This window comes from Protopterus annectens, chromosome 9.part0 (assembly GCF_019279795.1).
Source record: "Protopterus annectens isolate FY-2018-M chromosome 9.part0, PAN1.0, whole genome shotgun sequence".
NCBI lineage: Eukaryota > Metazoa > Chordata > Ceratodontiformes > Protopteridae > Protopterus > Protopterus annectens.
Window position 1 is genome coordinate 1133808090 of NC_056743.1, and position 23967 is coordinate 1133832056.

The following is a 23967-nucleotide window of genomic DNA, read 5'->3' on the forward strand; positions in this document are numbered from 1 at the left end:
TAGAGGACTGTACTTTCTGCCCTTCAGTGGACCTCCTCTGGAAACAAAAGAGGTGGTAAGAAGATGTGGTTCTAAAAATTTCGGGGACCTTTCAGGGATTTGTACAGGGATAATTCCTCCAGAGGCAGAGGAAGAAATTTTAATGGAACACGTCTCCCTAGAGGCAGAGTGGGCCCGAAGAACCAAGGCTTCGGAGTTCCTTTTTCCAATAGGCCCCATCAGCGCTCTTGAAGTGCTGCCCAGTTGTCCTACTCTGGATGCAGTTGGGGGTTGTTTCTCTTTGCACCTAGATGCTTGGACAGATATCACAAAATATTCATGGGTGCTAAGAATAATATCCAGAGGTTGCTGTGTACCATTTTCCCTTCTTCTTTCTCCTCCTCCTCAAAAGAAGAAACTTCCTGATGTTCCACTCCGTGAGAGGAAGGATACAGCAAGCGATATAAAAGCTGCTTACAGAAGAGTCATCCAAAAGGTCCCACCCAACCAGATAAGATTCAGAACTTACTTGTGCCTCTTTTTAGTGCCAAAGAAAACAGGGGACCTAAGACCCCATTTTGGATCTAAGCAGTTTGAACCAGTATGTAAAAAAGGCGAAGTTCCACATGGTTACAATTCAGTCCATCCTGCCTCTTCTGCACAAGGATGATTGGATGTGCTCTGTAGATCTCCACGATGCGTGCCATCACATAAACCATCACATAAAAACAGACAGGAGATCCAGGAGTCATCTACTCTTTCAGCTTGGATCCAATCATTACCAATTCAGAGCACTGCCCTTTGGACTCACCACAGTCCCCTGGATGTTTACCAAATGCTTGGCTGTTGTGGCAGCTCACTTGAAATGCATGGGATTCCGGGTGCTTCCATATATTGACAATTAACTCCTCACTGCCCCATCCAAGCATCAACTTTTACAAGGCAGGGACTATTTGCTCTAGGTTTACAACACTTTAGGCATCTCAAGAAACCATGCAAGTCTAGCTTAATTCCCGACACAGACCCTGGAATTCATAAGGACTCTGTGTTGGGTATTGCAGCTCGGGTGGAGTGCTTACCTCTCCATCACATCACATCTTTGACACATCAGGTTCGGTCTGTATGGTCTCATCTGTCTCCTCCAGCAAGATTACTGCTGTCAGTGTCAGCTGCCATACTTCTAGTCCTTCTAGCATGATTCTTTGAGAATCCTTCAATGGACCTTGGCAGTACAGTGGTCAATGCTTTTTCAGCCCCTATCATTTCCCTTAAGACTTGCTCCAATCTGTACATGTCATATTTGTTGGTGGATTCAGTCTAGCGACCTATTTCTGGGCAGACCGTCCACTCTTCTGCCCCCAGTTGCCACAGTGACCATGGACACTTTGCAGCTGGGGTGGGGGGCACTTCTTGGAAAAGTCAAGGCATGTGGTTCCCTCTGGAGACCAAGTTGGATGTCAACATTCTAGAGATGAGTTTAGCTTTGCAAGCATTTCAAGACGTTCTGTATTTTGGAACTATTGTAGTTCAACCAGACAACGTCAGTAGTCTGGTACATCAACAAGCAAGGAGGAACCTGATGTTTTCCGCTGTGCAAAGAGACCATGAGGGTTTGAGAATAGGTGATCACTTAAGACCGCTTTCTCATTGCAGTGCACATCCTGGGGAAAACCAACGCACTAGCAGACAGGCTCAGCAGATCCATTCTGATGCCTCATGAGTAGTCTGTAAATCAGTTGGTAACTAATATGATATTCAGCCACTGGGGCCAGCTTTGCTGCGACCCGTTTGTCTCATCCCTCAACGACAAGTACAGCAAGTGCTTCACTCTGATCCCCCTTCCAGGGGAGTCACCAAGAGATGCTGTGATTCACAATTAGCTTCCGGGGTCTCCTGTATCTTACTGTGGTCCTTCAGGGATTAACTCAGAAACCCTTTGAACCCACAGACAAATGAGATATGAAGTTTCTTTCTTAGAAAATGATGATCTTGGTAGCTATCACTTCAGCAGAAATAATTTCTAAGCTCCAAGCCCTGTCAGCTAAGCCTTCCTACATTATTTTTCATAAGGACAGGTGCCTCTACAGACCAACCCTTCCTTTCTTCCTAAAGAGCCAACAGAAGGTAACATTAACCAGTCCACTAGTGTTCCAGCCTTTGATTGTAACATTTTCCATCCTCGTACTGAATTACCTTCCAATAACACAGAAGTAAGGACCATGAAAAACATTTCCACTAGCCTCATAATGCCCTTCTCCATTGATATAGGAGAAATAAGGAATATCATATTTAAAAATTGGACTATTCTCTTAGAAGACCCTAGTATAAGATTGAAGGTTGGTGAAACACCCACAATAATTTTTAAAAGGGGTTGAACAATAAAGAACCTTCTTGAACATCCCTTGACACTGTCTGCATATACTATAGGGATGAAAAAATGTGGCTGTTGTGCATATTGTACATTTATTAAGACCGGAGACACATTTGTAATATGAGGCGTCTCTTTTAAGATCAAAGGCAACTTTAATTGTAATTCCTTTGGAGTGGTGTATTTGGCCCAGTGCCAGCAATGTTTGTCTTTCGATATAGGTAGGATGGAAAGACAAATGAAACAACGCATATATGAGCATCAATATAGTATTAAAAAGAATGTAAACAACGCCTTTTCTAACCATACTGAAGAAAATCCTGACCACATTTTTAAATATACGGTCATTGACCAGGTTAACAAAAATATTGGGGGGGGGGGGGTCATGGGCTTTGGACTTAGAAATAAGAGAGTTACTATGGCAGTTAAAATTAAATGCCTTTGTATTTCGTGGTCTAAATGAAAACTGTTCCCTGTCCTGTTTTCTTAAATATAAATCACTTCTAAAATGAACAATATTGGTTTAAAAAATATATATACTTTTTAAATATGTTTTTGGTATAAAAGACAAGAATGTAGACTTGCTACTTTAAAAAGTGCTTATTTCAAGTGAATAATTGCTTGGTTGTTTTTATTTAATTGAAACTGGTTACGCCTTTAAGACCAAGTATGTGATGTTAATCTGTTGTCTGAGGAAGTTCAAAGTTATTGTGTTTGAACAAAAGCGCTTACGAATATTATTGTTTGTAGTAAATACGTTTTTGGGATTTTATCGACTGGAGCCTTCTTTTCTATTACCTTGGGTTCCCACTCCATAAAGTTATCAGTCTTCTTCCTAAAATGTATGCATAAGGGAGAATGCATGCTTCATCTCCTTGATGTGCACAGACAGATGTTCATCGTGTTACCCTGCTGCAGTCATCATACTTGGGTTATCCTGCCGTCAGGCGGTCCCGCAGTCGGCCCGAATTCCAAAGTCTTGGTCCGGCGTCGGTTGCTGTCACTTCTTCCCTGACGCCAGTGCAACAGGGATATATAAGAGGCATCCGACGCCATTTTCTTCAGTCTTTCTTGCCGCACGGTGCCCAAAGCAGAAGCAGTTCGCAAGTGCCGGTCGGCCGACACCTGAGATTTTCAAATCGAGTTTCAGTCCGAAGTCTTCAAAGCTAAGTACCCCATTGTGGAACCTTTTCTTGCCTCAGTCTGATGTCAGAAAAAGTTAATAATTGCATTTCTTGTGGGAAGCAAATACCTCATAAGGACTTTCATTCTTATTGTATACCTTGCCTAGGCCCAGACCACGACGTCACTGGTTGTCGGTTTTGTGCTAGGTTCAATAAGCGAACTATAAAGCGACGCTTCTTTCGCACGACACTGCTTCGGTAGGATATTTAATTACACTATGCCGTCAGAGCAACAGACTACCGGCGTGCATAAAAAATGCAAAGATAAAGACAGGCAGCCTAGATCCAAGCCAGACTCCGAGGCCTCGGCTGGGCCGGTCGCCAGTTCTCTCCGGTTTTCAGTGAGGCGCCTACTCAGCCCCTGGCTACCGCAGAATTGGAACCCCAGACCGCTTCGGAATCTCTAGCAGAGAGTTCTATGCCGACGCAGCCATTTTCTTTAGGCCCTGCCGACGTCATTGCGGAAGGAGAAGCCGGTGCTGTAGACACACCTTCGGTTTCAGAAGGTGTCTTCAGACCGACTACTCTCACCATAAAATCCTATGCTAAGCTTAAGACTCCTCTAAAACCAAAAAAGTCTGTACTTCAGTCTCCAGTTCAAGGCCCCATGCCTAAGAAACTGATGCTTAAAATGGTTGAAGATTTGATTCCTTTAATCAGGGGTTCCCAACCCCCCCCCCCGACAAAAGGTCTAGACAAGAGGAGGATTGATCAAGTGTCTATTTCCTCAGGCTCCTCTGAGGAACAGGATTACTCCTTTCCCCCTTATGAAGATTCTGATGCTGAAGATTCCTTTCCCTCAGCTTCTCCCCCTGAAGACTATTCCTTTGGGGAAACCTTACATACCATGAGGGAACATTTCCACTGGGAAGGTCAGGACTACTCTGACTCAAAGAAAAGGCTCCGAGAGTTTTTTACTCCCGCAGCACAGACCACTTGCTGTCCCCCCAGTTTTAGACATTGTGGATGATGTTTACTTAGAACCTAGTCTAAATCCAGATTCTCTGCCTCCTGCTCCAGCCAAACCAGATAGATACTATAGAGTGCCTGACTCACACAAACTCCTTTACAAAAGCCCTGCTGCTGATCCAAAGACCATCTCCCAGGGTCCCAAAGGGGCTAAGGCTTCTATGGCTAAAAATCTTGTACCTTCTGAAAGGGACTCCAGAGCACTAAATAGGTGGGGGAAGAAGGTTTACACCTCCGCTACTCTAGCTATGACAGCACTAAATTGTCAATTTCACATGCTTAAATGCCAGCAATTCTTAATGTCTGAAATGAAACAAAAGATGAGCGCGCGTACTCAACAGTCTGAATTCAAGGAAATGCAGGATCTGTTGCATGCAGCTGAACAGGTGGGTAAGCATACTTTACAATGTGGATTTGATTCCTTGGAAACTTCCTGTAGAGCAGCAGTTACTGGGTCTGTTATATGTAGGCATGCTTGGTTAAAGGAACAAACTCTGCCTGAACATGTTAAAGCAAAGCTACTAGATGCACCCTTACAGCAGGATGTCTTATTTGGGTTTAAAGCAGAAGAGGTTTTAAAGAAAATGGAGGACAAGGCAAAATCTATGCAGACGGTCAAAGATTTCTTACAGGTACAGCCCCCATGCTTCAGCAGAAATTGGCCAACAAAGAATTGGTCCTTTTCAGCTTCTGACAGACCACAGAGGGGTAAATACAGGCACCCAAGGGGCAGAGGTCAAGCACTAATCCCTTATAAACCTCATCAATGGGGCACTGCAACACAGAAGGGAGGAGAAGACAGGTCCCAAACTAATAGAAGGCAAACACAATGACTTGCACCTCAAACTGCCAAGCAAAACTCTCCTGGCAGCTCCCTTGGGAGGAAAATTAGCACTTTTTGCAGACAACTGGCGCATCGTCACAAAGGACAAATGGGTCCTAGACATTATCTCACAAGGATACAGATTCCATTTCCACACCTTGCCAAGGATAAAAGGAATGCACAACCTGCCACAAAATCAATGGGCAGAGGCACAAAAACAAATCACAGCTCTCATGGACATGAGAGCCATTCAACTGGTACCTACACAGGAACAAGGCCAAGAATTTTACTCAAGGCTCTTTCTAGTCCCCAGAAAGGACCATGCTTGGAGACCCATTCTGGACCTTTCAATTCTAAACACCTTCTTGCAAGTACCCAAATTCAAGTTGCTAACACTACAGCAGCTTCTTCCCATGTTGGGCAAGAAAGCTTGGCTAGTAACGTTGGACCTCAAGGAGGCATACCTACATGTCCCTATCAGACAAAATTGCAGAAGATACCTCCGTTTCGTTGCAGGTTCAACCCATTACCAATTCTCTGCACTGCTCTTTGGCTTATCTACTGCGCCCAGAGTCTTCACAAAATGTCTGGCACCAGTAATTGCATACTGCAGACAAAGAGGAATTCAAATATATCCATACCTGGACGACTGCCTCATCCAAGCAGAAAGCAAGGACATTCTCTTACAACATCTGGCTTTTGTAAAACACCTTCTAAGTTGCCTAGGGTACACAGTAAACGAAAAGAAATCAAAACTAGTGCCCTCACAAAATATGACATTCCTAGGTGCCAGCTTGAATACAACGGCCCAGATGGCTTACCTGACGCCAGACAAACTACATCTAACTCAATACTTCAAAACAATGTCAACAAAGACCCAACTCCCTGTAAGAAAAATTCTGCAGGCTTTGGGCTTCATGGCATCTTGCATACTGCTAATACCATTTGCAAAACTGCATATGAGGAAATTACAATGGTACCTAAAAAGCGTATGGACTCAACACAGCCACAGCTTGGAAAAAATGATACCTCTCATTCCCTAGGAGTTTCTATGGTGGTCACAGGCATGTCACCTCAACAAGGGTCAGCCTTTCACCTTACCCCCAGCCAGGCAAACTATCACAACAGATGCATCGGACTATGCCTGGGGGGCACACATGGCAAAACGGTGCGTTCAAGGCATATGGACTGCAGATCAAAGGAATTTGCACATCAATCAAAAAGAAATGCTGGCTGTACAGAATGCCCTGACAGCCTTCAAGGACCTATTACTTCAAGGACAGCTTACAATAAGGACAGACAACACCACAGTAATGTGGTACATAAACAAACAAGGGGGTACACACTCCTACCCTCTATGCAGGCAAGCAATGACCTTGTGGAACACAGCACTGGCTTACCAAGTTCAATTACAAGCTCAATTCCTGCCAAGAAAAAAGAACACATTGGCAGACGACCTAAGCAGAAACATCATGGATCCCCACGAGTGGAAACTGGATCCACAAGTATTTGCAATGATAACTCAAAAATGGGGGCACCCAGACATAGACCTGTTTGCCAGCCCCCAAAACTATTGGCTAACAAAATTTTGCACAAGGATGTTTCACCATCAAGCGTGGAAAGTGGACGCATTCTCATTCAGTTGGAAAATGCTGACAGTATATGCCTTCCCTCCACTGCCCCTTTTCACAAAGGTGCTGCTGAAAGTCAGGATGGAGAGACCCCGAATGATTCTCATTGCCCCAGACTGGCCACGCCAGCACTGGTACCCACTATTAAGGAATATGGCCCAGGGCCCACCATGGATTTTACCACAGATTGCGCATCTGCTCACACAACAAGACAGTCAGATCCTACACAGCTAGCTCAAAACCTTAAATTTGGCTGCATGGCAAATCACCTAAGCAACCAGCCAGCTCCTCTTTCTCAAGCTGTTATGGAGGTTATTCTGGAAGCCAGGAGGCCCAGCACCAGGAAAGCCTACTCAGACAAATGGAAAAGATTTTGCGCCTGGAATCAAGCTAAAGGCCAAAATACCCTTCAGCCGGACATATCTCAGATTCTACAATATTTAACTGAGATGTTACACAAAGGCCTTTCGTTTTCATCTATTAAAATCCACGCCTCAGCTATTTCAGCTCACTACAACTCTGATCCCCCCTTATTTTCACATCCACTTCTAAGGCAGTTTCTCAGAGGGGCCAAAAACATTAGGCCTCCCAGGAGAGCACCAACACCAACTTGGGACCTCAATTTTGTTCTGGAAAAACTTACACTACCTCCTTTTGAACCAGCCTTCTCAGCTGACTTAAAGTTTATATCATGGAAGACTGCCTTGCTTCTAGCAATTACTTCAGCCAGAAGAGTCTCAGAGCTTCAGGCACTAATGGCAGTAGAGCCTTTCCTCATTTTCCATCAAGACAGAGTTTCTCTACGAACTAACCCCTCTTTTATGCCTAAGGTGGTATCCACTGTGGCTCTAAATCAAACCATCCATTTACCCACCTTCTTTCCAAATCCACAGAACAAAGGAGAAAGACTCCTGCATTCCTTGGACATTCACAGGCAGCTGCGTTACTACTTGGATCAAACTAAGGTTTACAGAAAATCTGACCAGCTTTTTGTATCCTATGCTACAGCATCTCAAGGAAAGGCGATCTCAAAACAGACCATTTCTAAATGGATAGGACATTGCATATGTTTTTGCTACACCCACCATGGAAAACCAGTTCCTGCTAGCATAAAGCCCCACTCTACCAGGGCAGCAGCTACTTCTACAGCCTTCCTCAGGGGGTCCCAACCAAGGATATTCTGGAAGCTGCAACTTGGAGTTCAGTACACACCTTCACCAAACACGATCACTTACCACTTTACTCTAAGACTAGAGCTGGCTTCGCCACTGCAGTTTTGCAGGGCCTTCTAGCCTCCACTAACCCGGTTTAACTCCACCTCCCATCCTTAGCTTTGGGATTCTACCAAGTGTGATGACTGCAGCAGGGTAACACGATGAACATAGTACAGTTTTGTACCTACCAAACTGTACCTACCATAAATGTAGATGTTCGAGTGTATACCCTGCTGCAGTCCAGGTCACCCTCCCTCCATCCCGTCTGACCTAACTAAAACCTTTCAATACCTTAAAATCTGATACAACCTTTGTGGTGTATTTGCTTATAGCTGGAGGGATGTTTTGGTTGTGATAAACTTTTATTATTGGTACTATCTACTGACCACTTTTTTGGGGGGGCACCTGACATCTGGGGCAAGAAAAACTGAAGAAAATGGCGTTGGATGCCTCTTGTATACCCCTGTCGCACTGACATCAGGGAAGAAGCGTCAGCAACCGACGCCGGACCAAGACTTTGGAATTCGGGCCGACTGCGGGACCACCTGACAGCAGGATAACCCAAGTGTGATGACTGCAGTAGGTTATACACTCGAACATCTACATTTATGGTAGGTACAAAACTGTACTTTACATTTTTATCTTCACAGGAGAAAGTTGAGAAAGTTCAGGAAGTCCAAACAGCTATTTATATCCTTTTCCCCTAACCCCTTGTATTAGGCAGTATAAAAAATTACACTAGCCAAATGGATTACTGATTGCATTTCATTGGTTTGTTCTCAAAAACAACTAGATTTGCCACAACCCCCTAGAGCTCACTCCACTAGGTCTATGGCTACTTCATCTGCTTTTTGGTCAAGGACTTCCATTGATGATATTTGTGCTGCAGCCACTTGGTCAAAGACTCATACATATGTTACACATTACAAATTAGACATTGTCTCCAGCTTTTGGTTCAATAGTGCTCTAGCATGTCCTCCCATGAGGGTCTCCTGAGGGCTACATAACTGGGGATTCTGTCCCATTGCGGAAGAAGAATGAAAAGGACAACATCAAGTTTCTAAGTTATATACTTACCATAACTTGGCATCTGTGTTATCTATTTTCCTTCTTCCTTACCTTCCATCCCATCCATCTCCCATCCTTGTCACTCCTAGAAGTATCTGTTGGACTGTATTGTAACCATTCATTTCCAGGTTTGAGCTCTGACTTCTCTTATGTCTATATCTAGCTGTATTATAAAGTGGGAGATTAGGCAGCAAACTCTATCTGAGGTGTTGGGGATAGAATAGAGTATTATGGGTAGAGGGAGGCGCTCTAGAGCTGGATCCAAAGTCTTGTGTACGTGGCCATGTTGGATCTGAGGATCGGATCCAAACCTATTGGTGAGGAAGAATAACAAAGGACAACACAGATGCCAAGTTATGGTAAGTACATAACTTATAATTTGAGCTGGAACCTAGAGTGACATAAACATATCTGCCCTCCCATGAATATTAATGCTGTAAACACGGCTCACTTCATTTTTTTCTTCTGTGTGTGGAAGCAATCTTTAAAACTTTGTTTTTAAAGGCTGCAAAATGCACTTTTCTTTTCACACAGAAAAGTGTTTGCATGCATAAACAGTTTGAAAAGAAAAGTGTGTTTCACACCTTTAAACATGGTCTTTAAAAAGAGTCCATGAACTAATTCACCTACCCAGTCAGCAAAGAGGAGAAAAAGTCCTACTGATACCCATTTTTGACCCAGGAAATGTTAGTGTTCTGCTAAATCTAGCAAAGACAGAATTGAGAATGTCGTCTTTGAATGTAGATTACTTGACCCAGAAAATAAGGTCCCTAATACACTCCAGCCTAACATCCCTTAGGCTGACAGTTTAGGTGATGCAGCACTCACTCCTTCCATGCACATGTTTTTATAAGATAGGTTAAATAATATGGAGGAGGCTGAGGAACCAAACACATGGAAATCATGCCTAGTAAAATGGAAAAGATTCTGCATTTGGTACCTATCCTGACTCCAATACCTGAGTGGAGCACGAATGACACCAGTGAATTACCTGTCAGACCTTTGAAAAATAGGCCTGTCTTAAAAGTTCATGTTTCTGCTTTCTCAGCCTTTCTACCTCAGAATCCTCCTTTGTATTCTCAGCTACCAGTTTCCAAAAGCGGCACTCCATCTTAGACCACCCAGAAGGGGCATTTCCACACCATCTCTGTTTTAGATAAGCTAACCCTTTATCCTCTCCCCATATATTTTTCTTGAAAGATGATATTCTTGATGGCTTTGCTGGGAGGATCTCAGAACTGCAAGCACTGAAATGTTAGTGAACCATTTTTGATTTTTCAGGAGGACAGGGTGTCCCTCATCTGTGCCAAAGATAGTAAATGAGTTTCTGAAAACTTAATAGCATGGGTTTTGCAACTAGGAGCAAGGCAGGGTTTGCTTCTTCTATCCTACAGTATCTGCTTTCCTAAAGAGTCCAGTCAGGGCTGCTACGAGCTGGTCTAATACTCTGGGAATCATCCATTGATGTTAGCTGTAACAGTGTTATAGTACAGTTGTCCTAAAAACTTATTACAGTTGTAGATGTTCAGGTACATTTACTCCTGCAGTCCATTTTTCCCCCTCCTCTTTCTCTGTGTTATCCTTCTTGGGTTTCTTGGGATTGAGGTTTGTACCCTAATTTAGCTGTTTCACCTCCCTCTGTGTCCTCTCCCTACCAGGCCCTCCTCATTTGGGATTGCATTAGTCCCATAGAAGAAAATTTGTGCTTTGTGGTTGGTCCTTGTCAGGTGGATATCCCACCACTTAAGCACTAGTATCTGGTTAGGCTCCTTATTCGGTCATGACAAAAAAAAAAAAAAATGGATTACTCCAGTCATCTTCCCCATTATACCAGCTATATTTTTATGTCTTAAATGCCAGTGAGTTGGGTGAAGCCACCAGGGGAAGGCACAGCTCTGGAAGTTAGAATGGCTGTTGGGCCACCTTATGACAGGATATCCTTTTGCTGATGACTGTAATAGTAATTGTATTCAAAACAGCTACCATAGGTTCATAGGTTCATACTAGGCTATCTGCCCGAGGGCATTTACAAGCCTAGCCCATAGTTTTGTGGCTTACGCCACCCCTTTAGTATGGGGAACTATACCCATTATTTTGCTGTGCCTCTGTTGAGCAGTGACACTGAGGTAATCCCTGGGGTATATCTGCGATCTCCCATCCATTGGTCAAGATTTCTCTTGAACAAGGCCAGCGAGGTGCTCTGCCTCACATATACCGGGATTTTATTCCACAGCATAGGGAGTCTTTGGGTGATGAATCTATCCCTCCAGCGCGTCCTATTAATAGCCGTGTCGAGGTTTAAGTCTCCCCCTTGTGGCTCTGACGGATCTAGATTTTTGAGGTGAAGCATATTCATCAAATCTGGGTTTGACATGGCCTTGTATGTTAGGCAAAGGTCACCTCTGAGCAAGCGGTGGCGACTGAATAGAGCTGGAGTTCTTTCAGTCGGGCAGCATAGGACAGATGTTTGAGACCCTTTATCCTTTTGGTGAGGAACTTTTGTGGCCTCTCCAGCTGCTGCAAGTGTCGGGTCAGATACATTCGAATGGGGCATTGTACTCAATCATTGGTCTGATGAGTGATGAGTATAGGGAGACTATGACCTCCCTTGATCTAGATGAGAATCCCTTCATGATAAGGTGGGCAATGTAGAAGGTCTTCCTAACTACTTTAGCTACATGGGTGTCGAATGACAGACTACTATCAACCTGGGTCCCCAGGTCCCTGATAACTTCTTCTATGCTCAGTGGATTGCCACCTATTTGGTAGCTAGGGGTAACCTTGTTTTTCCGAAGGGTATGACTATGCATTTTGGCATTTAACTTTAGGCCATGGCTCTGGCACCAGTTATCCGTTTCTGTGAGACCCTTCTGAAGGATATCTGTGTCAGATGTGTTTTCCACTATGGCCCAGTTTGCAGTCATCTGCAAACTTTGTCAGCCATAACCCTCCTGTGTTTGCTTGTACTGAAAAGTAGATGCCAAACAAGAGTGGGCCCAGGACTGAGCCCTGTGGTACACCACTTGTGACAGGCTTTGAGTCTGACATGGCGCCAGCAACTCTGACCCTGTGGGTTCTGTCACTCAGCCAGTTTGCAACCCATCTTGTGATGTATGGGTTAACATTTAAGCTGATGAGTTTTCAATGATACCCGAGTGGGGTATTGTATCGAAGGCCTTTGCCAGATCGAGGTAGGCTGTATGGACTGCCTTTCCTCATCAATGGCTTTGGTGACTGTTTCAAAAAGTCAACCAAGTTTAGAAGGCATGATCTGCCTTTGACAAAGCCAAACTGGGATGGATCCAAAGTCTGCAAATTCCTATGTCTTTATTTATGAGGTCCATTATGATCCTCTCCATGGCTTTGCAGATAAGGCTTGTCAAGCTAATGGGCGGTAATTTCCAGGGTCGGTGGAGGCACCGCCTTTGTGAAGTGGGACCACAGTTGCAGTGCGCCACTCCTGGAGTGCACGTATCCAGAGGTAAGACTATGATTAAACAGCTGTCCTAGCTGTGGGTTTAATTCCTCGTTGAGTTAAGTGGAGCACACAGCCGGGGACACCATCAGGTCCCATGGATGCTGTGTTTTTGCTTTGGAGAGAGCAGTTCTCACTTGGGCGTTGGAGATGTTTGGGGCTGCAATCGCTTGGTATAGATATCTCTTCTTTTGGCGTGGAGCGAGGGGAGAAGTTTGCACTGAACCTGTCAGCCAGTATGTTGGCAATGTCTGTAGGATCAGTAATCTTCACATCATTTTGAACTAGTTCTGAGCATATCTGGGAGGTTCCTCCCAGGTTTCTAAATATAGCTAAAGAAGGCCTTATGATTGTCTTTTGAGTCTTTAGCTATTTTTCTCTCAAAATTTGCTTTGGATGATTTTATGAGAGCTCTTAGTTTTTTACTTATAGTGATCAAGGGTGTCTTACCTTTTAAGGATTTTGCTCTATCTTGTAGTAGCTTCCTCCTTTCGTTGTAGAGTTTGTTTATGGCTGGGGTCCACCAGACTGGACGCTTGCCTTTGGTACAAAGAGTCTTTGTTTTGCTTGGGATTGCCTTATCCATGCAGTCCTGCAGGTGCTGGTAGAAGGCATTTGTAAGTGATTCAGCGGCTTGAGTACTGTTTTCCGACTCGGGGCCTTAAAGGAGACCACACTAGTCTTTAGAAGTGTGAAGTCGGCTTTGAGAAGTTCTTTACTGTGGTCTTTTTATTTCAGGTGGGGTGGGATGAGGAGCTCCAGCGAGATTAGTTTGTGATCTGATCTCACCAGTGAGGGGTATACTTCCGGTGTTGAACATTGTGCTCCCATGTTCGTGATGATGAGATCAAGTATGTTTTCTCCTCTTGTGGGGATGGTGACTAGTTGTTCCATGGCATTTGAGTTTATGAATTCCAGGAACTTTTGGGCTAGGGTGTTTGGGCTTGAGTAGTGTTCCCAGTCTATATTAGGGTAATTGAAGTCACCTAGTATGATGGTGTTTGGTGATACATTTATCCCTCTAGTGTTTTCAGGAAGGCCATGTGAGGTTCCTGGGTTTGTGAGGGTGGCCTGTAACATGCTACAATTTGCAGAGCAGTCTTGCCTATGGTTAATTGCACCTGGATGGTCTCCGATGCATCGTGCGTTGCCACCAGTCTTGAGGTGTGGGTGTCTTTGATGAATATGGATACCCCCTCCTTTCTTGGTATTGTCCGATTTTGGGGCGGAACGCATGATAAGAGGTAAAACCTGATAGTGCTGGGGTGCTCTCAGGAGCCTTGAACCAGGTTTCTGTCACTGCACAGACATCGATGTTCTCCATACTGAGAAGGGCCTCGAGTGCATTTTGAGATTTAGACTTCTGGCATTGAGCAGCATTACCCTTAGTTTTTTCCTTTTTGTGTTCTAGGGTGGTAGGTTTAGAATTTGAGCCTTGCCTAAAAAGGCACTATGGGGTGGCAAGAGCCTTTGCCAATATCCGGAATCCCAGGGGTGACAGGTGCAAGCCGTCTTTTGCGAAGCAGCGTGGCTTGTCCAGCATGTCATCCCAGGCAGACAGACATTGGATCCCCTTTGAATGACACCAGAGTTTAAGCCAATTGTTAAAGCTGATCATCTTATCTCTGTATTGTGGCATCATTCTTGGTGAAGGTAGGATACTGCTCAAGGTCAGGGTCATACCTGCCTGGGCTACATAATCAGAGAGCTCCTCAATGTCTCTTTTCATGTAGTCCAAGGAGGTACGTCTCAGGTCGTTTACACCAGCGTGGACAATGACTGAGTCGTATTTGTACCTGCTGTTGAGAGACCTGAGTGCTTGCGTTATGTGGCGGATTCTAGCACCCGACAGGCAGCTTACTGTGACCTTCTCCTTACTCAGTCTGGTGAGCGGGACGTCAGTGTGTCTGACTATGGAGTCACCAATGACTAGTGTGTCTGGCATTGTGTTTGGCCTTAAGGGCTGTGACTGTTTGACACTCTGACTGTGAGGTCTATGTGTTGCAGGTGTTGTGTTCTGAGGTGGTGGTTGTTTGGGTGTCTGCTTTGGTGGCCTCTGCTGTTTTGGTAGATTTTGATCAGAGCCGCCGAGTATGTCTTTGTGTGATTATGTGTATGATTTGAGGTTGTGATGGTACTATGTGAGACTGGGTCTATAGTGTGTGTGGTAACCTTCTCCTCCTGACTGGTCTTGCCAGTCCTATGTTGAGAGAGCTCAGCCTCCACTTTGGCCGTATAGTTGCATCTCTCGCATGTATTTGTGTTTTGTGGGAGGAGGAGAGGGTTGTCTGTGTACATGAGGCAATTGTAACATTGCCCCAATATCCCCAGGTTCACCAGCTGAGCAGGAGAGGACACTAGCAACTGATCCCTCGACATGCTAGAAGGACTAGACAAAAAAACTTTAAAAGAGATTCGGGATGTGGGTGACCGAGAAATGGGGTTTTGCCTTTTGGGGTGCTATCTATAAGAGTGCCGTATCAAGGTAATAAGTACTGTAGGAGCAAGTGCTAGGTTTAACAGATAGAGAAAAGTCTACTTGGAGTCAAGTAGAGATGATCTTTTTAGGTATTAGAGAAAGTGCTAGTAACAGGGATGCTTAAAGGTAAGATTGAAAAGAATGCACTCTGCAGTGTGCACTAGAGAAGTTAGATATGAAAGTAGGTAACTTGAGTTTTACCTGTTTAAAAAGTTAAGGTTTAGTGGAGAGTTACTATTTTTAAAACAGCAAGATGGACTGAAAGGGGTGGTTATTTTGGTACTATGAAATACTGTAGGATGGCCAATAAATTTAAATAATTGAAGTAGTACCTACTATAACTGTACATAAAAAGCAGAGTTAAGAGGAAGTCTGTGATTTGGTACAAAGCAGAATGCTGACATGATACAAAGTTAATACATGATATTCTAGTAAGATATTCTGGTCTTTTGCTGGTTCAGTATCAAAACAGCAAACCTATTTGTTTGAATTTCCAGGAGATGATGCTGAAAATTTCCTGCTAATAGTCTGGTTCTGTGTATGAGGGCAAGGTGTCCCAGTGACTTGGATTAAGGGATGGTGCAGCAGCCTAGGTGATGAAGGGTAAGACAACAAGAGAGAGCAATGTGAAGCTGATTGCTGACCTGTGTGTTTTCCTGGAGAATGCTGGGATAGTAAGTGTTCCAGCAGTTCCCTCCAAGTGGAGAGGTGGGCAGGCCCAGCAACCATGCCAACGAGCAAGTGCTTGTTGTAAGGGGAGTTAGGCCATTGTGCGTGTCCAAACACCCCCTAGCTATTTGGGAATAGCGAACCTGCAAATGGTCTGTGGAGTTCTGAAAAATAAATATTAAACAATAGGCCAGGTATCTTTTAGGCCAAGGTTGGACGAGTTGACCCTACAGTCCTTATCTAAATCATTGCTAACTCTTAATACTCTTGTGATTCCATCCCTACAGTGGTGCATTTAATAGCCTTTATAACAAAGAATTATGCATTTGATAGCCTGTGTGTTACAGAGAATGATTTCTGTACCCATAGAATGGTGGTATAATTATTTTGCACTCCATCACATTACAATTTGTTTACTGTTGCCATAATTTGTCTTCAGTGGAAGTGTGTTTGTTGGTAGTATTAGCTTTTTTCTTAGCATGTCTGTGTAAAAAGTGGCTATTTCAGATCAGAAATGAAGTCTTCACATTAATTGGCATTGTGTTCTAGTGAGGGAAAACTTAAATGTGTATTAGGGTAGGCAAGTAGAGAAGTATGGTTAATTTGCTCCAGCAGAGAATGTTCTTTACGGCAGGATGTATGAGACTTAATAATGAAATTATTTACAATTGAAGTAAATTGTAATTTATGGAGATGTGGAGTTTGATATTACATTTGTTGGATGTGTAAAACTTTGGAATGGTGCAAGTTGTCCTTTCAAATGGAGGTGATGATGAAGGAAAAGGATCTGGTTTGAGAAAGCACAGCCTTTGTAAGTACAGAGGAGTAATGTTGGATTAATAGTTATAGTCTTTCTGTATGGACTAATGTCATTATTGGTAACACACACACATACTAATGAATTTAATTTCATTTTCTGAATGGAATTTGAATGCTGTACACATTAAGGATGTCTATGTACTGCTCACACTATCCAGAGCATGAATACAAAGTCTCTCTTTATTCTTTCAGAGTACAGCAGAAGCTTTCCTAGCTGGCGAGGTGCCATTAGAGTCCTTTTTGGAAGACTTTCCACACAAACGTAGACTGGCCCACCTACAACGGATCCAACTGGAAAAACTGGAGGAACTCATGTCTCGAATGTCAAATGGCACTGGCAACCCTGCAGACCAGATCACACATCCACAAAGCACTACAACTCAGACAACTGCTAGTGTTCCCTCATTGAAGCCGGCATTCCCTTTACCTTACAGTTCTGCTCCCGGCTCATCTGACCAGAAGCCAATGACCGATCAAAGTCCTTATAGACAGTTGCCTTCTGCTTCATACCCCCAGTTGCCCAGTGCAGCCCCATTACCTTACCAAGTGCCTTACTGTGCTTCTCCAAGCTTACCCACAGTATCTGTGCCTTATGGTATGCCTCAACAGCAGCCTTCTTTCATGCCTTCGGGAAACCAGCCTCCATATCCTTTTCCAAGCCAACCTCAGTTTCCCAGTAGTAGGCTTCCTGGGCAGCCTCCATATCCTGTTCAGCCACAAGTTTCAGGAGGAATTGGTCTATCTCAGCCTCCCTACCCGGCCTACCCTATGGGACCTTATTTTACACCTTTTCAGCCTACCCCAAACCAACCCCCTGCAGCCATGTACAGACCAGGCTATAATATGCCCAGACCATACTCTTGAAATATAAAGCTAATTTATCACATGAAGGAGGTTGGCATTCTTGTTTTGCTTTGCCCTAAAGACAGGCTGGCTATTTGTAAGATAATAGCTAGTAGCTACATGATATCAGCTGCAACACCATGAATCCTAATGAGAAAGAGTGACAATTTTTACCACATATTAGGTTCCACAGTTTTATCTAGTGTTTCACAAGAAGTGTTAAAATTGCCCATCTGTTACTGTGATAAGTTAACTGACTTTTGGTAATCTACTGCACGTTTCAGTAACTAGTTTCTCCCATGATACCTCATTTGTAAGCTGGACCCTGGCATGGTATTATGTACTTTATTTTGAATGCACAGATTCCATGTATCCCATGAAAACAGTTTTTAATATTACTTGACAGTATCTGTTGGGAATAAAAGGTCTTCTGCACCTTAATGTAAACATCAAAAGTCACACAGCTCCATCTGTTTGATTTGCTCTTTTTGTTCTCGCTATAAAGGCTTTTTGCTCTGGTCTTGTCTTTTATATTAGTTCCCATCATGGGGTAAAATGCTGGATATTTCACCATTTTCTATTTACAGCAGGATTACTGCTGAGAAACTCCTTCCCTGCGATGCAGAGGCCAGCAAAGTTCCAAGTTCACTTTGATCCTTCTTCATCCAAAGATCCCATGTGTGAAACTTAAATTTTTTTTTTAATAAGCGGATGATTTTCAACTTCTGGTCTTTTGTGTAAGAGGAACAGCCTCATGTGAGGGATGCACTCTGCATGCTGCTTGCAATTTGGAAGATGTTAGAGCCTCTTCATTATGGATGCTGTCTCAGTTCTCTATTGTGAATAATCTAAGAACAGCCTCTCCCAGTTGTTTATTACCCACAACTGCATATTAGCCCAGTGGAAACTGGTTCTTCCTTTTCATGTGATTGAGCCCAGTAATTTTGCATGTGGCTACAGTAACAAATTGCAACTGCTGATAAGTTTGCAAACTTGGTCTGTTTAACTGTTCTTTGAAAACCATCTGAAAATTGACCTGTGCTGTCATCACTTTGCATTATGCTACCTGCTTTTTCATGTGCAGTGTTATAGCATTAAGTGAGCAGTGATTTTGCACTGCATAGCAGAGTACTGATAGAGCGGTGTTGCTGTCTGTCATGCAAGCTGAATTTTTTTTTCTTCGGTTCTTAGGCCTTGACATCTGTGCCAGGTATCAGCAGTCATGTTTCTTTCACTTGTTGTGCTTGCTTGGACTAGTCAACACTTACAAGTAATGTTACACTTCCGATTTTGGGGATGACATTCTCTTTTAAGTGGAGCTATTTGGAAAATTACAGGAGAGAGTGACATGACATATGACCTATATATGCAGTATGTGCCAGGTTTCTTTTGTAGTGATTTATTGCAGTCTTGCATAGCATTCCCACTCAAAACGCATAATGGATACTTCTAAATGGGCAGGTTGTATAAAGTTCTTTAAATTAAGCTACTGCATTTATAAGTGTCTGCATCTGAAAGTGTAAATGACTTGGTCTGTCCCACTGTAGTACTCCATTACACAATTTAGGGACCTTTCAAGGCCCCTAGCTGACGTCAGTGAATTACATTGCAATTTGGCACAACTTCATCATTAATGACTTGCCTTAGTTCTTCAGATGGCAACAGTGTGCAAACCATGTGCGTCCACATTGTCATTAGTGTTTTAGCCATAGTGTTAACTGGTTGTGAGCGCCATGCATCTTATAACCTTATATTTCTTGCCTCTTTCAGATTATTTTGTAATGTTCCCCTTTAATCCTATTGCCCTGCAGTATCCTTGAGTTGGTATCCGTGTTTCAGTGAAGTACCTCCCAGGAAGGAGTACATATGCAGCTTTATTGACAAGTGTAAACTTGTATGCCAATATAACCATGTTAGAATGCTGTACAATTATTGTAATATAAAATTATGTATATTATAGCTATGTAAATTATCTTCAGACTGGTATAAATGTAAGAAAATACTGTATTTTTTCTTGTAAAGATTTTTCTGTTAAGCAGAGAAAGGTGCACTGTACCAGCAGAGTGGCAGAGTTTCTTCATAGCATTAAACATTTCATTTCAAGACGAGGCACACAAAGGATCGCTGCTTTATTCCATTGTGTACCTGAGTATGAATTCATCTTTTTTTCGTGTGTGTGTGTGTGTGTGTGTGTGTGTGTGTGTGTGTGTGTGTGTGTTTAGCTTTACGTAGCTCATTTATTCTGACTTCAGAAGATACTGTGCCATTGGAATCTGCAACACCAGTTTGTTATATACTGTATGTTAACGTATAGAAACGTGACCACTTTCCTGCTGTAGTTTGCCTGCCAGTTGTGTTTGCCAGGGAAATGGAAAAGTTAGACATCAAATTTCCAACATTCGTGACTATAAGGAACAGAACCTAAATCCCAGTAAATGGTAAAGTATTGGGGTAATGCAAGGTGTTGTACATGATTTTTTGAGGAGTGTACTTTTTCAGGACTGCCAGGAAAGTGTAAATCTGTCAACCAGTAACACAAAGATGGCAGTCTGCATTTCAATTACACTCATTCTGTGTCCTGTTTTTGTTTTTTTTTTTAAATCCTTGTTTCACGGCCTGAACAGTAATTGAAAAAAGTCCAGTTCTCCTGCAGTTTATAAAGGTATACAGGATAACAGTCTGATGATGTTCATCGTGCATACAGCTGCAGTCATAACAGATGGGTTCTCCTGCCATCAGGAGGGTCCTCGGTCGGCCGAATTCCAAAGTCTATGTCCGGCGTCAGTTGTCGTCGCTTCTTCCCTGACATCAGTGCGACAGGGGTATAAAGGAACCAGCCGACGCCATTTTCTTCAGTCTTTCTTGCCACGTGGTGCCCGAAGCAGAAGCATTTTGCAAGTGCCGGTCGGCCAGCTCCTGAGATTACGAAAATTTGGAAACCGAAGTCTTCATAAAAGCTAAGTACCCCATTGAGGAAACTTTTCTTGCCTCAGACCGATGTCAGACAAAGTTAATAATTGTATTTCTTGTGGGAAGCAAATACCGCATAAGGATTTCCATTCCCTCTGTATACCTTGTTTAGGCCCAGACCACGATGTCTCAGTCTGTCGCTTTTTTGCTACATTCAACAAACGCACTATTAAGCGTTGGGCGGAGTTCGCCCAGCATTATTTTGGGAAAGCATTTAACTATACTATGTCGTCGGATACTCCGACTCCGGTTTTGTCTAAAAAACGCAAAGACAAGGACCGACACACGAGGTCCGCGGCCTCCGACACCATGCCAAAGCCGACTACACGTGGTCCAGTTCTCAACGAGGCGCCTACACAGCTCCTAACTACTGACGACACTTCTTTGACGGTGTCTCCTGTGCCCGAGTCGCAGGCTCCTCGGCCCACACCCCGACTACAGATACCGAAGCCACTCTTGGTGTTGAATCTCAGAAGGTGGACAGGTCCACCTCCACTCAAGGTGTCTTCAGACCTTCCTCTTCTTTCTCCATCAAGGCTTTCACAAAGTCTAAAGCAACCATGCACTCTAAGAGACCAGCTACACAGGGCCCATCTCCAGGCCCCATGCCTAAGAAACAGATGCTTAAAATGGCTGAGGATTTAATTACTCTTATCAGAGGTTCTCAGCCCCCACCGGACAAAAGGCCCAGAGTGGAGGAAGATTCCCTCCTCTGATCAGGGCTCCATTATTTCAGAGCATTCTGATGATCAGGAACATTCTTACTCCCCTTTTGAAGACTCTGATGCGGAGGAGTCCATCCCTTCTGTCTCCCCCCAGAGGATTACTCATTTGGGGAAACTTTGCATACCTTAAGGGAACATTTCCACTGGGAAGGCCAAGATTATTCTGATTCCAAGAAAAGGCTCAGGGAATTTCTCTTGCTACCTCAGCACAGGCCTCTGGCTATACCTCCTGTCTTGGACATCCTAGATGATGTTTACTCGGAGGCTTGCCTTAACCGGACTCTCTACCTCCAACTCCAGTTAAGCCTGACAGGTACTACAGGGTTCCTGACTCACACCAATTTCTATACAAAAGCCATGCTGCTGACCCAGAAACCATATCACAGGGCCCCAAGGGAGTTAAGGCCTCCATTGCTAAAAATCCATTACCTTCCGAGAGAGACTCCAGATCCTTAGAAAGATGGGGGAAAAAAGGTATATACCTCGGCTACCTTATCCATGAGGGCCTTGAACTGTCAGTTTCATATGCTAAAATACCAACAGTTTTTGTTATCACAATTGAAAAGTAAAATGTCACAACCTGAACATCTAGATTTGAAGGAGTTGCAGGATTTGATGCATAGTGCAGAACAAGTGGGTAAGCATACCTTACAGTGTGGTTTTGATGCTCTAGAGGCTTCATGTAGAGCTGCTGTTACAGGATCAGTCATACGTAGGCATGCCTGGCTCAAGGAACAAGCCTTGCCTGATCATGTCAAAGCTAAATTACTAGACGCCCCTCTTCAAAAGGATGTACTATTTGGTGCTAATGCTGAGGAGGTGTTAAGGAAAATGGAGGAAAAGGCTAAATCAATGCAAACTGTGAAAGAATTTCTACAGGTACAACCCCCACGTTTTAGTAGAAATTGGCCTTCTAAAAACTGGTCCTTTCCTGCCACGGACAGACCCCAAAGAGGCAGATACAGGTGCCCGAGGGGCAGAGGACAATCCCAAGGATCGTTTAGAGGCAGACAATGGCAAGCTCCTACACAAAGAGGTGGTGAGGATAACTCGCAATCTTTCAGAAGGCAAACCCAATGACTTTCCCCTTTGCATGCCAACCAAGTCTCAAATGGCAGCCCCCTTAGGAGGAAAGCTGGCATTATTTTCAAAAAATTGGCATATTGTCACAAAGGACAAATGGATCCTGGACATTATAAACAAAGGCTACAAATTCCATTTTCACACCCTTCCAAAAATGAGAGGCATGCCAAACCTGTCACACAATCAAAGGGCAGAGGCACAAAGGCAAATTACAGATCTCATAAACATGAAAGCTATTCAAGAGGTACCTACGCACGAACAAGGTCAAGGTTTTTATTCCAGGCTATTTCTGGTGCCGAGGAAGGGAAAAGATTGGAGACCTATTTTGGACCTATCCATCCTAAACACATTTCTACTCGTACCAATATTCAAGATGCTCACTCTACAGCAACTTCTTCCCATACTGGGCAAGGATTCTTGGCTGGTAACATTGGACCTCAAGGAGGCATACCTGCATGTACCAATTCGACAAAATTGCAGAAGGTACCTCAGGTTTCTTGCAGGTTCAACCCATTATCAATTCTCTGCATTGCCCTTTGGCTTATCTACTGCTCCCAGAGTATTCACGAAATGCCTGGCATCAGTAATTGCCTACTGCAGACTTCAAGGGATACAAATATACCCCTATTTGGACGACTGCCTGATCCATGCGGACAGCGAGCACATTCTTCTGAAACATCTGGCTTATGTAATAATGTTGTTGAACTCTCTGGGATACACAGTCAACAAAAAGAAATCAAGGCTAATACCTTCTCGGAAGATAATTTTCCTGGGTGCCAATTTGGACACAAACACCCAGATGGCCTACCTCACGCCAGAGTAGCAAGGGCAACTAATTCAATACTTCAGAACACTAGCAAATTGCACCAGGCTGACTGCAAGGAAAATCCTGCCGGCTCTGGGATTCATGGCATCTTGCATCTTACTAATCCCATGTGCAAAGCTGCATATGAGGAAACTACAATGGTACCTGAAAAACATATGGTCTCAACACAGCCACAGTTTGGAAACAATAATACCACTAATTCCATGTCTGCAAAAGGAATTTCTGTGGTGGGCTCAAGCATGTCAAACAAACACAGGTCTTCCATTCAGCAAGCCTCAAGCAAATCAAGTCATCACAACAGACGCCTCGGACTACGCCTGGGGGGCGCACATGACAGATCGGTGCATTCAGGGCAAATGGTCCCAAAAAGAAAAGCACCTCCACATCAATCAAAAAGAAATGCTAGCAGTAATAAATGCTATTATAGCTTTCAAGGACCTTCTACAACCAGGTCAACTATTGATAAGAATGGACAACACCACAGTTATGTGGTACATAAACAAACAGGGAGGAACACATTCTTACCCCCTATGCAGACTGGCCATGTCACTTTGGAACATGGCCATGGACTTACAAATGTAACTACAAGCACAGTACTTGTCAGGCAAGGAAAACACCGCTGGCAGACAACCTAAGCAGGAATATGACAGATCCACACAAATGGAAATTGCATCCAAAAGTTTTTACAGAGATAATCCAAGAATGGGGAAGGCCAGACATAGATCTCTTTGCCTCCTACAAAAATCATCAATTGACAAAATTCTGCTCAAGGATCTTCCATCCAAAGGCCTGGAGAGTGGACGCTCTCTCTTTCAGTTGGACATCAATGACAGTTTATGCCT

General features: G+C 43.7%; 1 protein-coding gene across 6 annotated transcripts in view; it reads left to right on the top strand.

The window, feature by feature from the left end:
- Positions 1-19629, top strand: part of VPS37C (VPS37C subunit of ESCRT-I) — a 452853-nt gene extending 433224 nt beyond the window's left edge. For all 6 annotated transcript variants that reach the window (XM_044083985.1, XM_044083986.1, XM_044083988.1 and 3 more), the window contains one exon: positions 16871-19629. In XM_044083985.1, the coding sequence (XP_043939920.1) occupies positions 16871-17542 (672 nt within the window). In that variant the 3' untranslated portion in view covers positions 17543-19629. The remainder of the gene's footprint in view (positions 1-16870) is intronic.
- The last annotated feature ends 4338 nt before the right edge of the window (positions 19630-23967 follow it).